Source organism: Carettochelys insculpta, chromosome 11 (assembly GCF_033958435.1).
Source record: "Carettochelys insculpta isolate YL-2023 chromosome 11, ASM3395843v1, whole genome shotgun sequence".
NCBI lineage: Eukaryota > Metazoa > Chordata > Testudines > Carettochelyidae > Carettochelys > Carettochelys insculpta.
The window spans coordinates 2,015,001-2,032,145 of record NC_134147.1 but is presented as its reverse complement, the minus strand read 5'-3'; the positions used below and the strand labels follow the sequence as shown (position 1 = coordinate 2,032,145).

The 17,145-nt window shown below is 59.8% G+C and overlaps 1 protein-coding gene across 2 annotated transcripts in view; it reads left to right on the top strand.

The window, feature by feature from the left end:
- The window catches only part of CACNA2D2 (calcium voltage-gated channel auxiliary subunit alpha2delta 2), a 521,624-nt gene that overhangs the window by 438,421 nt on the left and 66,058 nt on the right, over nucleotides 1-17,145 (top strand). For both annotated transcript variants that reach the window (XM_075005174.1, XM_075005172.1), the window contains exons 7-8: nucleotides 9,935-10,066; nucleotides 10,910-10,967. In XM_075005174.1, the coding sequence (XP_074861275.1) occupies nucleotides 9,935-10,066; nucleotides 10,910-10,967 (190 nt within the window). The remainder of the gene's footprint in view (nucleotides 1-9,934; nucleotides 10,067-10,909; nucleotides 10,968-17,145) is intronic.

Sequence of the window (17,145 nt, the reverse complement as noted above, 5' to 3'; positions counted from 1 at the left end):
ACCAGACCGAGCTGCGCTGGTGGATGCAGCAATTCGATGAGGTGGTTATGAAATGTAACGGTTTCCCATGACATCTGCTGTAGCCCCATCACCACTTTGTTTTCCCATGGCAAAAATACAGCCGTTGGCACAGCGAAACAAGAAATCATGCGAAATGCACCGATAACACGACTCAGTACGTGCAACTCTCTGAGAAACGGCGTCTGAGATAGTGACATAATAAATTACCAGTTGAAGAAGTGTCTGTCCGCAGAAGGGGAAAACATCTTCTTCACCGTATAGGGTCTGGTAAAGAAAAATCAGCTCCAACCATTAGTGAGCAGGGAACAGGTTGTATGTGGCAGACTAACAGCCAGTGCGAGATTCGACCCTAAATCAGTATAAGGTCAGTGACATTAATAAGTACCTTGCCGTGCTGCATGTGTGCATCTAAGAGGTAGAAAAACTGTCTGGTAGGGGAGAGGGTTTGACAAATGGTGCTTGTTGGTGTCATTAACCACTGTTTGGCATGCACACAAGAGGGCAGATGAAAGGCAGTGAATTTCCTGTGCATTTCCTGACTCTCGAGGGCGTAACTGTGTGACTTACATTCTATTAGAGAGATTTCTTCCTATGGAAGCAGATTATAATGTTATCAAAGGATTCTCCCAGCTACTCCAGCGCCAGCCTCTCCCAGCAGGGGGCGCTGTGGGGGGGGGAGGAGCGCTGGCTGTGGGGAGCTCACTGCTACGCCAGCGCCAGCCTCTCCCAGCAGGGGGCGCTGTGGGGGGGGAGGAGCACTGGCTGTGGGGAGCTCACTGCTACGCCAGCGCCAGCCTCTCCCAGCAGGGGGCGCTGTTGGGGGGGGAGCACTGGCTGTGGGGAGCTCACTGCTACCCCAACGCCAGCCTCTCCCAGCAGGGGGCGCTGTGGGGTGGGAGGAGCACTGGCTGTGGGGAGCTCACTGCTATGCCAGCGCCAGCCTCTCCCAGCAGGGGGCGCTGTGGGGCGGGAGGAGCACTGGCTGTGGGGAGCTCACTGCTACGCCAGCGCCAGCCTCTCCCAGCAGGGGGCGCTGTGGGGGGGGGAGGAGCACTGGCTGTGGGGAGCTCACTGCTACGCCAGCGCCAGCCTCTCCCAGCAGGGGGCGCTGTGGTGGGGGGAGGAGCACTGGCTGTGGGGAGCTCACTGCTACGCCAGCGCCAGCCTCTCCCAGCAGGGGGCGCTGTGGGGGGGGGGAGCACTGGCTGTGGGGAGCTCACTGCTACCCCAGCGCCAGCCTCTCCCAGCAGGGGGCGCTGTGGGGGGGGAGGAGCGCTGGCTGTGGGGAGGTCACTGCTACCCCAGCGCCAGCCTCTCCCAGCAGGGGGCGCTGTGGGGCAGGAGGAGCACTGGCTGTGGGGAGGTCACTGCTATGCCAGCGCCAGCCTCTCCCAGCAGGGGGCGCTGTGGGGGCGGGGGGAGCACTGGCTGTGGGGAGGTCACTGCTATGCCAGCGCCAGCCTCTCCCAGCAGGGGGCGCTGTGGGGGGGGGAGGAGCACTGACTGTGGGGAGGTCACTGCTACGCCAGCGCCAGCCTCTCCCAGCAGGGGGCGCTGTGGGGGGGAGGAGCACTGGCTGTGGGGAGGTCACTGCTACCCCAGCGCCAGCCGCCCCACTGCAGAGCTGGGCGAGCCGTGTTTCATTTTGTTTAGTTAGTAAAAGGCGACGCTGGCTTGGAGGTTGTGCGGTGCCGTTCAGAAAAGGTCTGCAGGGTTGGGTGCCCAGAGGCTGCAGGAGACTCCAGAGAGATTAGTTTTTGTTTTCTCGTCACTGCTCTTTACCGTGCACCCAAAGGAGAGCTGTAGGTAAAGCACATTTCTCACCCTTGCTCATGCAGCCTCCCAGAGCGTGTGCTGTGCCATTGACAGGCTACCAGGAGGAGAGGAGCTAAAAGGGGAACCTTTGGAGACGGAGGAAGACACAGAGGCTTGCATGGTGCCACAGGCACCCACTTATACATCTGTCTTACGGCTTAGGTTGGAAGTCTCTGATTATTAGACTCAGACGAATCCGTCCTTATTTCTGGTTGAATGCTCCTGTTGTATCTGCCTGCCAGTTCCTGGGGCCGTGCATTTGCCAGGGCCTGTGCTTCGGCAGCGCAACACTGGCGCTGTTTGGGAGGACTGTGGTCTGTGTGTGCCCAGGTTGGGTTTAGAGAAGGCTTACGTGAGAGTGAGTCAGGCCATGTGTCTGCAGGTTTTGCCGTGTCCCTAAATTAACTGGAATTAACTCTCTCGGATGGAAAGTTGGGTTTGTTTTGCATTTTTTCTCAGCTGGGGGAACTATCCAGTAGAGTTAGTGACAAACGAAAGGCTTTTCTGTGTTTTAGGTTCTTTGATTGGTTAATTGATAGGTGTATTTACATTATCCATCACCTTAAACTCCGAGCACGTCGCAGGCATTCGTTGTGGTCCCCTCACTGCACTCTTATTATCCTCATTACGTGGCTGAGGGCAACCAAGGCACAACCCCTTATGTGTAGCTGCTGATTTGGCGGAGGCTAAGCCTTGCTTTGCAGAGGTGCTGAGCTTCTGTTGAATCCAGCTAGAGTTAAGGGTCCCTAAGACTGTTTTCAAGACCTGTGCACTAGGTGACTCCAGTTGTGACACATAAGCTACATCTACACGGGGACGCTACATCGAAATAAGCTATTTCGATGAATAGCATCTACACGTCCTCCAGGGCTGGTGCCGTCAACGTTCAACGTCGACGTTGGGCAGCACTACATCGAAGTAGGTGCTGCAGGGGAGCATCTATACACCAAAGCAGCCCACATTGAAATAAGGGTGCCAAGAACAGCTGCAGACAGGGTCACAGGGCGGACTAGCACTTCCAGGGCAACAGCAAGCTGCTCCCTTAAAGGGCCCCTCCCAGACACACTTGCACTAAACAGCACAAGATCCACAGAGCCGACAACTGGTTGCAGACCCTGTGCATGCAGCATGAATCCCCCGCTGCAGCAGCAGCAGCCAGAAGCCCTGGGCTAAGGGCTGCTGCACACGGTGACCATAGAGCCCTGCAGGGGCTGGAGAGAGCATCTCTCAACCCCTCAGCTGATGGCCGCCATGGCGGACCCCGCTATTTCGATGTTGCGGGACGCGGATCGTCTACACGTGCCCTACTTCGACGTTCAGCGTCAAAGTAGGACGCTATTCCCATCTCCTGTTGGGGATAGCGACTTCGACGTCTCGCCACCTAACGTCGATTTCAACTTCGAAATAGCACTCGCCACTTGTAGACGCGAAGTAGCCGGCTCGTGTAGATGCGGCTATAGTTTCCTCCATAAAAAGCACAGTAGAGCTCACTATTTGTTCGTATGATGTGACTTGCACTGGTGCTATGGAGGGTTCTTACTGGATGGTCTGAGGTCAAGGTGCAAGAGGTCACTGTCCTTAGTGGCAAGGGGTGGTGCAAGGGGAATGGGGGAACCCAAACCCACCCACTACTCTGGGTCCCAACCCGGGGACCCTCTGGCAGCAGCCTTGTCCTTCCCTCCTCTCTTCTCTTCTGCCTCTTGCACCTTGGTCACTCCCGTGTGACTTTGCACCCTTCTGGCCCTTAAAAAAAAGCAGCCACACCAGGTCACACCAGAGGTCCAGCTAGCCCAGTGTCCTGTCTTCTGACCATGGCCAGTGCCAGGTGCCCCCAGGGGAGTGAACACAAGAGGGAATCACTGAGTGATCGCTCTCCTGTTGCCCATTTCCAGCCTCTGGCAAGCAGAGGCCAGGGACACCGTTCCTACCCATCCTGGCTAGCAGCCATTGATGGACCTCACCTCCTGCAATTTATCAAGGTGTTTTGTTTGGTTTTTTGAACCCTGTTCAAGGCCTGGTCTTCACAGCCTCGTCTGGCCAGGACTCCCACAGGCTACCTGCACTGCATGAACAAAAACTTCCTTTTGTTTGTCTTAAACCTGCTGCCTCTCAATTTCATTAGGTGACCCTTAAGTCTTATGTCATGGGACCAAGTCAGTAACTTTTCCTTATTCACTCTCCCGACATTTGTCATGATTTTATAGCCCTTTTCAGTATCCCCCCTCAGTCTCCTCTTTTCTAAGCTGAAAAGTGCCCGTCTTTTTAATCGCTCTTCATATGGCCCCGTTCTGGAAGATTGGGCCTAGATCTTCAGAGGTAGCTTCTAAGGATCCCAAATCTCTTTGGTGATCTGGGACTTGCAGCCTAAATAGACTGGACAGGTGCAGGGCAAGTGGGGATCCGCAGGTACAGAGAGAGACGTGACTTGCTCCAGGACTCCCAGCAGGTCGGGGCAGAGTTAAGGGGTCTCCTGCACCCCAGTCCAGTGCTCTACCCACTTGGCCGCACTGCCCAGCACGTATGGATGCTGCAGTTGGACTGAGCACAGGGATGACTAAGCACAGTTCCGTGGGAGTTTGAAGGGCATTGGCCATGTTAAGGACAGGGTGGAATTGCCAGGGAGGCTTTGGGGAGGAATAGGTGGAAATCCCTGGATAAAACAGAGCCTGGAACCAGGTCCAGCCTCCCAGCAACAGCCCCAGGAAGGCCGTTCCAGCCTTGGCCACTGGCAGAGGCAGATTACCAGGCTGGCTAGTCCATCAGGTGTCTGGTCTGCTGCAGAGGATGGAGGTGGATTCTGTATCTTACGGGCTCTGCAGGAGGAGTGTCGCTAGCAGATGGTGCTTGCTCAGTAACAGGCAAGGGAGAGTAACTTGCACACAGCTGGTTAGGTGGAAGGACAGATAGCGAGGCAATCTGCAGCCTTCCCCATGTCAGGGAATCGGCCGAGGAACGTTTGTGGTTATGGAGTATTGGACTCGTCAACATCAGGCGTTGGCTGTGTGGGCACGTTCTCTGCGTGCTGCCCCAGCTCCCTGCGGGTACCGGGAGCAGCAGACCCAGCTGTCCCACGCTCAGCCTTGCAGCACTGCAAAAGTGCCCTCTGTTACCCCTCAGCATCTCCCTGCCCCCAGCTCAGCCCTGCCCCATTGCAGACCCCTCCCTGCCCCCTATGGCCCCACAGCATCTCCACACCCCCAGCTCAGCCCTGCCCCATTGCAGACCCCTCCCTGCCTCCCCGCTACCTCACAGCATCTCCCTGCCCGCAGCTCAGCCCTGTCCTGCTGCAGAGCCAGCCCCCGACCCCACTCGAGCAGCACCCTTAGAGACTGGGGGCAGAAACGACCCCTTCTGGAGAGCGACTGCCCATGGGTCTGTCTGATCGGTCCCAGGCTGCTCTGAGCTTGGCGCTCGCCTCGCTAGCAGAACCGTTTCAGATCTCTGGGCGGCATCGTAACTGCTTCGAGCCAGGCAGGATGGCCGGTGTGTGGGCAGGGGGCTCCTCTCATCCCTTGTCTCCTGGGGACTGGTGATGGAGGAGGGACTAGAACAGGGGCCCTGCAGGGAACAGACCCAATTTATTTCCCATCTGCTGCAAGTGCCTGGCGGCAGTCGGGGGCCACAGGCCTGAACGTGCCTCCTGCAGCGCCGGCATTCGGTGCGGGGATGGAAGGGGGTCCTTTGCCCACCAGCCAGCCCGACTGCAAGCCTGATAGTGCCTGGGGCACAGCGGTCTGTGCAGCAGGGTGTGGCGGAGAGGCCTGGAGCCCCCACCAGCTGCTGCTCAAGAAGCCTGGACTCGTGCATTTCCCCTCCCCACTAATGGCCCAGCCGGGCTGAGAGATCAGGACACTGGGACCCAGAAGGGCCCCGGTAGCTGGACGAGGGACTTGCCTGGCTGCAGTCCCAGGCTCCCCGCCCCTGAGGATCGGGGCGAGAACTTGCCCATCCTGGGTACGCAGGCGCAGGGGAAGGCCCCAAGCTCGCAGCAGGGACAGGGCTGGCTGTGCAGGCTGGCTTGGCCGTAGCTCCGAGTGCCCTGCAGGAGGGACAGGCACCCCCCCGGTGCAGATCTGGCCCCCTGGAACTGCCGCAGCCGGGCAGAGGCACCTCTCGCCGGGCCTGAGCTGGTACTGAGAGGGAGCTGGGGGAAGTCATCTCTCCTCGCTGCAGCCCTGGGGCAGCCTGCGCCTTGAATCCCTCGTCCCTGGCCCCTCCCCAGAGACAGCACCCCAGTCAGCACCCCAACCCCCTGCTCCAGTCCTGAGCCCCCCCACTCCAAACCCTCATCCCCGGCCCCACCCCAGAGACAGCACCCCAGCCAGCACCCCAACCCCCTGCTCCAGTCCTGAGCCCCCCCACTCCAAACCCTCATCCCCGGCCCCACCCCAGAGACAGCACCCCAGCCAGCACCCCAACCCCCTGCTCCAGTCCTGAGCCCCCCCACTCCAAACCCTCATCCCCGGCCCCACCCCAGAGACAGCACCCCAGCCAGCACCCCAACCCCCTGCTCCAGTCCTGAGCCCCCCCACTCCAAACCCTCATCCCCGGCCCCACCCCAGAGACAGCACCCCAGCCAGCACCCCAACCCCCTGCTCCAGTACTGAGCCCCCCCACTCCAAACCCTCATCCCCGGCCCCTCCCTAGAGACAGCACCCCAGCCAGCACCCCAACCCCCTGCTCCAGTCCTGAGCCCCCCCACTCCAAACCCTCATCCCCGGCCCCACCCCAGAGACAGCACCCCAGCCAGCACCCCAACCCCCTGCTCCAGTCCTGAGCCCCCCCACTCCAAACCCTCATCCCCGGCCCTACCCCAGAGACAGCACCCCAGTCAGCACCCCAACCCCCTGCTCCAGTCCTGAGCCCCCCCACTCCAAACCCTCATCCCCGGCCCCTCCCTAGAGACAGCACCCCAGCCAGCACCCCAACCCCCTGCTCCAGTCCTGAGCCCCCCCACTCCAAACCCTCATCCCCGGCCCCACCCCAGAGACAGCACCCCAGCCAGCACCCCAACCCCCTGCTCCAGTCCTGAGCCCCCCCACTCCAAACCCTCATCCCCGGCTCCACCCCAGAGACAGCACCCCAGCCAGCACCCCAACCCCCTGCTCCAGTCCTGAGCCCCCCCACTCCAAACCCTCATCCCCGGCCCCACCCCAGAGACAGCACCCCAGCCAGCACCCCAACCCCCTGCTCCAGTCCTGAGCCCCCCAACTCCAAACCCTCATCCCCGGCCCCACCCCAGAGACAGCACCCCAGCCAGCACCCCAACCCCCTGCTCCAGTCCTGAGCCCCCCCACTCCAAACCCTCATCCCCGGCCCCACCCCAGAGACAGCACCCCCAGCCAGCAACCCAACTCCTGCTCCAGTCCTGAGCCCCCTCACTCCAAACCCTCATCCCCGGCCCCACCCCAGAGACAGCACCCCAGCCAGCACCCCAACCCCTGCTCCAGTCCTGAGCCCCCCCACTCCAAACCCTCATCCCCGGCCCCACCCCAGAGACAGCACCCCAGCCAGCACCCCAACCCCCTGCTCCAGTCCTGAGCCCCCCCACTCCAAACCCTCATCCCCGGCCCCTCCCTAGAGACAGCACCCCAGCCAGCACCCCAACCCCCTGCTCCAGTCCTGAGCCCCCCCACTCCAAACCCTCATCCCCGGCCCCACCCCAGAGACAGCACCCCAGCCAGCACCCCAACCCCCTGCTCCAGTCCTGAGCCCCCCCACTCCAAACCCTCATCCCCGGCCCTACCCCAGAGACAGCACCCCAGCCAGCACCCCAACCCCCTGCTCCAGTCCTGAGCCCCCCCACTCCAAACCCTCATCCCCGGCCCCACCCCAGAGACAGCACCCCAGTCAGCACCCCAACCCCCTGCTCCAGTCCTGAGCCCCCCCACTCCAAACCCTCATCCCCGGCCCCTCCCTAGAGACAGCACCCCAGCCAGCACCCCAACCCCCTGCTCCAGTCCTGAGCCCCCCCACTCCAAACCCTCATCCCCGGCCCCACCCCAGAGACAGCACCCCAGCCAGCACCCCAACCCCCTGCTCCAGTCCTGAGCCCCCCCACTCCAAACCCTCATCCCCGGCCCCACCCCAGAGACAGCACCCCAGCCAGCACCCCAACCCCCTGCTCCAGTCCTGAGCCCCCCCACTCCAAACCCTCATCCCCGGCTCCACCCCAGAGACAGCACCCCAGCCAGCACCCCAACCCCCTGCTCCAGTCCTGAGCCCCCCCACTCCAAACCCTCATCCCCGGCTCCACCCCAGAGACAGCACCCCAGCCAGCACCCCAACCCCCTGCTCCAGTCCTGAGCCCCCCCACTCCAAACCCTCATCCCCGGCCCCACCCCAGAGACAGCACCCCAGCCAGCACCCCAACCCCCTGCTCCAGTCCTGAGCCCCCCCACTCCAAACCCTCATCCCCGGCCCCACCCCAGAGACAGCATCCCAGCCAGCACCCCAACCCCCTGCTCCAGTCCTGAGCCCCCCCACTCCAAACCCTCATCCCCGGCCCCACCCCAGAGACAGCACCCCAGCCAGCACCCCAACCCCCTGCTCCAGTCCTGAGCCCCCCCACTCCAAACCCTCATCCCCGGCCCCACCCCAGAGACAGCACCCCCAGCCAGCAACCCAACTCCTGCTCCAGTCCTGAGCCCCCTCACTCCAAACCCTCATTCCCAGCTCCACCCCAGAGACAGCATCCCAGCCAGCACCCCAACCCCCTGCTCCAGTCCTGAGCCCCCCCACTCCAAACCCTCATCCCCGGCCCCACCCCAGAGACAGCACCCCAGCCAGCACCCCAACCCCCTGCTCCAGTCCTGAGCCCCCCCACTCCAAACCCTCATCCCCGGCCCCACCCCAGAGACAGCACCCCAGCCAGCACCCCAACCCCCTGCTCCAGTCCTGAGCCCCCCCACTCCAAACCCTCATCCCCGGCCCCACCCCAGAGACAGCACCCCAGCCAGCACCCCAACCCCCTGCTCCAGTCCTGAGCCCCCCCACTCCAAACCCTCATCCCCGGCCCCACCCCAGAGACAGCACCCCCAGCCAGCACCCCAACCCCCTGCTCCAGTCCTGAGCCCCCCCACTCCAAACCCTCATCCCCGGCTCCACCCCAGAGACAGCACCCCCAGCCAACACCCCAACCCCTGCTCCAGTCCTGAGCCCCACCACTCCAAACCCTCGTCCCCAGCTCCAACTTAGAGACAGCACCCCCAGCCAACACCCCAACCCCCACACCCCAACACCCTGCTCCAGTCCTGAGCCCACCCTACTCCAATCCCTCGTTCCTGGCCCCACCCTAGAGACAGCACCCCAGCCAGCACCCCAACCCCCACCCTCAATCCCCTGCCCCAGTCCTCAGTCCCATCTCACAACCCATCCCCGGCCCCCCCAACACACATCACATAAAATTAATTCCGCAGACAGAGGGAAACAGCTGGGGGGGCAGCGAGGAGCTCACTTGGCCGCCGTGCAGGCGAGCGACCTGCACGTCACCCAGGGGCTGGGAGGGCTGATACAGACCCTGCGGAAGTGAGCTCTGGGCCAGGGGCTGGCTAGGCTGATGCCGGGCTTGATGCATTTGGAGTAGCTTCATCCGTGTCCTAGGCGTGGGCCGGCGTGAACCAGGCAGGCTCCCAGCCCTCCCCTGCCCTGCCGCCCATGCAGCTCTCCCCGCCTCTTGAGCATGGCTGGCCATGGCCTGCAGCCTTCCCCATCTCTTGTGCCCGCCGCCTCGGGCCCAGGACGTGCGCTGCGGGAGTCTGCAAGCGCTGCCTCATGTGGTACTCCACACATCAGCCCCTGCGCTGCAGCAAGGGCCCCAGAGGCAACCTTGGCAGGAACAGACCTTCCAGGGCAGGATCCGGCATCAGCGGGCAGGAGGCCGGGGTGGGTGGCGAGAGCTAGGTCTGAGGGGCCGGCTCCTGCACCGAGCCCGGCCTGCTCCCCCCAGGAAGGCAGAGGGGCAGCAGGCTGGAGCACACACACACTGGCGGATGGGGAGTGGGTCGCACAGAGCTGGCCAGGGACTGGCAAGGGGAGGCACCCACCTCTCCCTCGGCCCCTTACGCCCTGCTCAGCCCCCGGTGTCTCTGCCTTCCAGCCACGGTGATCCTCAACGAGCTGAACTGGACCCAGGCCCTGGAGGACGTATTCATCGAGAACCGGAAGGAAGACCCCTCCCTGCTGTGGCAGGTCTTCGGCAGCGCCACCGGGGTGACCCGCTACTACCCAGGTCTGTCACCTCCGGCTTTGGGGTGGAGAGGGCGGGGGGCAGCACGGGACATGGCAGCCTGGCCCTCAGGAACCGGGGCTGCCTCAAAGACCTTCAGTGGGAGCTGGGAGGTGCCCCGGTTGGGGGTGGCAGCAGAGCGCCCCTGGGACCATGCTGGGAGCTGGGAGGTGCCCCGGTTGGGGGCGGCAGCAGAGCGCCCCCGGGGCCATGCTGGGAGCTGGGAGGTGCCCCGGTTGGGGGTGGCAGCAGAGCGCCCCCGGGGCCATGCTGGGAGCTGGGAGGTGCCCCGGTTGGGGGCGGCAGCAGAGCGCCCCCGGGGCCATGCTGGGAGCTGGGAGGTGCCCTGGTTGGGGGCGGCAGCAGAGCGCCCCCGGGGCCATGCTGGGAGCTGGGAGATGCCCCGGTTGGGGGCGGCAGCAGAGCGCCCCCGGGGCCATGCTGGGAGCTGGGGGCTTAGTGCTGAAGTCAGACTTTGAGACACAACCCCTTTCCAGGCACCTCTGAGGCACTGGCTGTGATGCTGCCTGGACGCCTGGGGAGCATTCAGCCTCCTCTGGCACAGCTGGGCTCATCCCAGGCCCCCCAGTATCTATCATGCTCCTGCTGGCGTCCACAGCAGCTTTGCCTCTGCAGGGAGCATCTGGCTAAGTGGTTCTCGTCGCCTGTCGCAATCAGCACACGGCTGCAGCCTGTGTGACCTACTGTACAGGCAGGCTGTGGCCACAGGGATCAGTAGGCAGAGAACCACTGGGCCAGCACCTCCCCATCACTCCTGCAGCCCCCATACCTGAGAGCTGACCTGGGCCTGCCCCATGGGGTTTCACATCTCCGCTTTCCTTGCAGCCACCCCCTGGCGAGCACCCAATAAGATCGACCTGTACGACGTCCGCAGAAGGCCTTGGTGAGAGGGAAAGGGGACACTTGGTGAGAGGGGTGGGCATGAGGGCTGTGTGCGTGGGCAGGAGTTGGGTACACCCTGAACCACTTCTACAGCCCAGGCACCCGCGTTCCCTGCCCCCCAGCGATTCCTCAGGCTTGGTCCACCCTCTGCAGCTGTGCCCGGATTTGGACGCTCCCATGAATGGAGTCAGGGGCCGAGCAGCATGTGCAGGTCCCCGACGGCTCGGAGGCATAGGGCTGCGATATCAAAGCTGACCTGCTGTGGGGGGCCTTGAAAAGAACCAGGCTAAGTCGGGGTCAGCGGCCCCAGCCGGTCAGCTTTTGTGAGCTGCCAGCACCGCAGAGCATTCTGGGTAGCTGCATGCAAATGAGCCCATCAGGCCCCTCCCACCCCCAGTGCTGCCCAACAAGCAGGTCCTAGATAGAGCTAAGTTTGACCAGCCCAGGTGTTTCTTTCCTTCCCCTTTCTCTCCCCCACCCCCTCAGCTGCAACTTCTCTCCCCTCTGCCCCGGCGCCCTCAGAGGAAGGCAGCTGGGCTGTGTGGAACTCCAGGCCTGGGAGCAGCCAGCTCTGTCCAATTTTCATTTCACACATGGTTGGCGTTGGAGAATGGCTACAATAACACAGGCAGGGGCATCGCGCGCTGCCGCCTCTGCTCCTTCTCTCCTCTCCCCTCCTGCCTCTGGGGAAGGCAGAGGGCCAGGCAGACGGAGCTTAGCTACAGCTCAGCCGAGTTGCTTATCTTGCTCCCGCTCTCTCCCAGTGGAGATGGCAGGCGTGGGGCTCGCTCGCAGGCCACGCGCGCGCAGGGTCTCGCTTCCGAAGGAAGACGTATGGCTCTCCCAGGCTGGAGCCGAAAGGACAGCGAGGGACAGGGACAGGCTGAGCTTAGGTGGGAGCTGTGAGCGTCCCATTTAGCCACACATCAGGTTAAGCGTGGCTGAATCCCTTCCCGTTTGCCCAGATATCAGAGCTCTTCAGGCTGATTAATCCACTGCCAATGCAGCAGGCTTGGGAGTTCCCATTGATTCGGGCTCCTTTTACCTATTCAAATGGCGCTGGCTGCCTGAGGGGAAGTAAGCAGTCTGCTCTGAGCTGGGGGCAAACAGCTTCTTCCTGCTCTGAGTCCATCTCTGTGGAGCTGATGGCTCTTTTGTTTGCCTGACAGCTGCTGTGGTCAATTTTTCCCCATATGGTCTTTAGCCCCCTGCTTGTCCAAACAGGTGTTTACCTTCTGGAAGGGCGTAGCGGGAGGAACCAGAGCAGAAGCCCATGCAAGGTGAAAGAGACAGACTCTCAGAGGGCCAGAAAGTTTCCTTGTTTAAAAGCTAGCATTTGCAGATACAGAAGCAGCTTGTTTAAAGTTGGTCCTTTAAGATCTGGGGCCCTGCTTCTCTGGAGCCAATCAAAGCTTTGTCCACACAGGGTTGAGGGCAGAGCAGAGAAGGTTCTCTCAGCCCGGGCAGGAGAGACCCAGGTGTGAGCATGCTTGTAGGCGGGGCGATGTGAAGGGGGCAGAGTTAAGAGCACTGCAGGCAGGAGATGAAAGCTCGAAGGCCCAGGTCCCCAAGGGAATTGGGAGCTGAAAGTTAGGACGTAGGCACAGGACTCCCTGTAAACTGAGTGCTTGGGCAGCCACCCAGGAGAGATTCAGGTGTCACCCAGTTGATTAGCAGAGCACCCACAGCCGGAAATAATTGTGGGTGAAAACAAAGTTACAGAGGTCAGACACCAGATTGTCTGTGGTGACATCAGGGATGACATTCCTGATCGCTTGCAGTCTATTTTCATGTGGAATATTGGTGTACAGAGCCTCTGCATCCATGGGGGCAAGGGTGGTGTTGTCAGGAACTTTTCCGATGTTTTGTAATTTCCTCAGGAAGTCAGTGGTATCTCAGAGATAGCTGGGAGTGTTGGTGGCATAGGGTTTGAGGAGGAAGTCCACATAACTGGATAATCCGGTGGTAAAGGTGCCAATACCCGAAATGATAGGGGGTCCGGGGTTCCCAGGTTTGTGGATTTTGGGAAGTAAATAGAATAATCCAGGCTGGGGCTCAGATGGTGTGTCTGAGTGAATAAGGTCCCGAGCAGCAGCAGGGAGTTCCTTAAGTAGTTGTATTTTCTTTTAGAATTCCAAAGTGGGATCTGCGGAGAGAGGTCTGTAAAATGTGGTGTTGGAGAGTTGTCTGGCTGCCTCCTGTTCATAGTCTGACTTATTCATGATGACAACAGCACCCCCTTTGTCAGCTGGTTTGATTATAATGTCTGAGTTATTTTTGAGACTCTGGACAGCACGGCGTTCAGCAGAGTTGAGATGGGTCTGTCCCAGGAAAGCTGATCACCTAATAAATTACTCTGCTAGTCTTTGAAGTGCTACATGAGTGCTTGTTTGTTTTGGTAGAGCTCTTTAGGGTTGGGAAAGGTATGCAGGATGTCCCAGGTGGAACAGGTGAAACCTGAGGAGCTGACAGGTGTTCCAAGAGACCATTCAAAATGAAAACAAACAAGCAGTCTGGTAGCACTTTAAAGACTAACAAAATAACGTATTAGATGATGAGCTTTCATCTTTAAAGTGCTGCTGGATGGCTGTTTTCTTTTCATAGTATATAGACTAGCACGGCCATCTCCCTGTTACTATTCAAAATGAAGTGAGCACTTAACAGCTCTGCAGTCGCAGGAGAAAGGAAGGGTGAGCAAGTTACAGTTTCTTGTAATAATCCATAAATCCAACATCTATGAGTCTGTGGTTTTTAGCATCTACCAACGTTGTGGATCACAAAGCAAAGGAGCAGTCCTGGAGCAGGCTCACAGAATAATTTATTAGGTGATGAGCTTTCATGGGACAGACCCGCTTCTTCAGATCTGGAAGACTCTGTGTTATGGACGTAAGCTCTCAGGCTTGGCTTTGAAGGGCTTGTGCGGTTGTCCTTTGAGAGCAAAGCCAAAGAGATCAGATGAATTAAGGCCCATATCAGTTTAGGCTCCTGTACTGAGAGCAGGGAGCTAGTCTTGCCTGTCCTCCACCCTAGCTGGGCTCAACCAGCCTGGAGGAGAAAGCAACCTGAGGGTAACCCAGAGCTGGGGAGTAGTCCGGGACAAGGAGCCTGGAGGTGGGAAATTCCATGCAGCCCCGTTTCTGCAGGTGCAGTAGATGTTTTTTGATCTTTTTTCCCTGGGAATATTTTTAACAGGTGGGGTCTCTTGGCCTAGTTTGTGTCATACTGAAAACAGCCCTCTCCTGGAGATTGCAACTGGCAACATATATGCAGCACTTGCTCTAAAGCTGTGTTTAGACAGGAGCAGGGAGCGCTGAATTTCCCCCGAAGCTGGCACACTTCAGGATCGGTGTCGTGTGAGCACACGCCATGTATCCAGCGCACAGCAGAGCTGGAAACCCTTTGGAGAAGTCACTGCCCAGAAGCCACACATAGGCCCTGGTTACACTTCTCTTCCCTTCTGTCTGATTGTGTCGGTTGTGCAGAAGGAAGGAGCCAGTTGGAACACCTGCTTCTTGTGGCTTCGGTCAGGTTTGCTGCTTTCATTTGAGCAAATTGCATTCTTGAGAAGGGTGCCCATTACTCTGGGTACAGGCTTCTCCTTCTGTCACTGGCTGATGTATCGCATTGGGACTGCCCCTTAGTCTCTCTGAGCCTCCATCTCCCTGCTTTGCAAGTGGGATCATTACCCCTTCTTTCCTCTGGCTGGCCCCAGGGAGCAGGGACTGTCACCACGGATGTGTCTACACCACAGTCTTGTCTCATGTGCCCACATATGTTCCTGCACAAATCCCCCTACCAGCCACACAAGAACCGCTCGAGCACAGACTTATTTGCACACTGAATACAGGCCTGCCCCCACTGCTGGAACCTCTGCACTTGGCGGTGAGGTCGTAGGTCTCTTGAGTGCCATCCCGCAAATCCCTCTGCAGGACAGATAGGCTCTGGCTCCATTGGTGCTGCTGATAGGGAGAGTCCCAGGGCATCAGGCACTGAGAGAGAGGAAGGATGCAGAGGCGCGCAGGAGCAGTGGGGATGCAGACACAGGGCAGGGCTTTGCCGTGGGGACACAGCCACCCAAGCGAGGCTGACGCCAGGGCCAATCACCTGGGCAAAGCACAGCTTTACCCTCTGTGTATGTGACGCACCTCACAGTGGTGGGCGCATGCAGCCCAGTGGGGTTCTGTGAGCAGCCCCCCGTGTGCTTACCATCACCTGCGCGCAGTGTCTGAGGTTCGGCTGGTTCCTGTCTGCGTGGGTGTTTTCCGACCAGTCTTACTGAGGTGGCACGGAAGAAAAGCGAGGGCACAGGAGGTGAGGCGCGTGCTGATTGCACACAGCGCTGGCTGCGAGAGCCAGTCGCAGCGCTGCTACGGTTCAGCCGGCACACCCCGCGAAGCCAGGCACGCAGACACAGTTAGCAAAGCTGCCCTAGCCTGGGAGAGCATCTTGTCTCCAGTGGGGGGACGGAGGGCCACTCATGGCCATTCATTAGCCAAGGTTACCCCACACTGACTGAGCGCCTGGCAGCCCTGGTCTCACGCAGGGCACCTAGGAGTGCTCGCAGCAGAGCTGGATTTCACAATGCAGGTACCCAAACCGAACGCCTGGAGTTGTTTCCAGTTGGTTTTGGGTGTCACTTCTGCAATTGCTGCGCAACCCATTTTGCTTTCACAACCACAACCTGTTAGTAGCGTAGTTTGTGCACATTGTGCTGCCTGGGGCGATGGGCTGCAAGGCCAGATGAAAACGGAAGCTTGTAGCGGAAGCGGGATAGATTTTGTGTTACCGGGGCCTGATCTGGCAAGCGCTGTGTGAGAGTCAGCAGGAGGGCACGCAGGGCCAGGCCCGAGCAGCTGCCTAGCTCCTGTTGAAGTCAGCAGGAGCTGGGCAGGATCAGGCCACACCAGGGCTTTGCATGCTTTCTTCTAGAGGAGGGTACTGAACTGTACCAGCATGCATGGCATTTCAAGAGGCGTTCTGCCCAGCCCTGCCGGCCCTGTCACCGCACTGACAAATAGGATGCAGCCTGGGGAGCAGCACCCCAGCGCCCATCAGCTCTCGCCGTGACAGGAAATTAATGGCTCCACGGTGCTGGTTAATTGTCTTTGATTGCTGCACATTAATTATTAACTTTCCTCCGTTGCAAGGACTGTGCAGGGTGATTAGGAGAGGAGCGCAGTCTGGCTGGCTTGCTTTCCATTGCCGTGTTAAGGCCCTCGCTGATGTGCTCAGTCCTGGAGCTTGTTGGAGAGCAATGGGTTCGGGTAGATCCACTCATACAGGTGCCCGTGGTAAGCTCCACTGCAGAGCTGTGAAACTCGCCGTAGTCTCATACGGTGTATTCTGCTTGCATCCGTGCGTACGTTCCTGTTTGCACAACGCCTGTTACGTCTCCAGCAGGGCTGGGCTCTCCAGCACGCCTACTCCCCATTTCACAGCCTCCACTGGCGCCCTGTAAAACTCCGTCTCCATCCCAAGGCTTTCTCGTTTCAGAGGCTTGCCACAGCCTGGGACAGCTGACAGTCCGTTTGTCACTCGCGGCGTCCGGTGGTGGTGGAGGGCAGAGTCGGGAGGCTGGGTCCGCTGTCCCACTTGTAGACGATGGTCCTTGGGAGGTAGGGTTTGAGCAGCCCTGCCCCGGTTTGAAATGGGTCTGAGTTGCAGAGCTGGGATCCAGCTCTCCTGAGACTCTAAGGGTTGGCTCAGCTGTAGGAAGCACCAAATAGCAAAGGAGATTCCGAGCAACCCTACACCTCCGTATTCAGAGCAGCTCCAGGAACTGAGACTTCCCCTGTCTTTAAATTAGAGCAGCCCTGGCGGGGGCTCTGTGCCTACATGTGGCTGCACAGTCCGGAGCAGCTCAGAATCACTGGAGCTGGAGAGATGCCCCAACAGGCCCTGTTTTGTCCCAGGCTCCGTCCATGGCACATAGTCTTTGCTGAAGCTTATGAGAAGGGACAGGCTCAGGGGACTTCCACGGCCCTCTACGCTGCTCTGGATTTAAATGCATCTGAAGAGCTGAGCGCTGGCTGCAGCTTTGGTCTGTTCTGAACTAGCCTGGGGGGCATTTCAGCCTGGCCTGCACCAAGTCCTCCACTAGCCTAAGCGAAAGCTCTGGTGCACGTGTCTCTCCTTGCAGTGACTGTTCCCCGGAAGCACGAGTAAGTGCGAGGATGGGC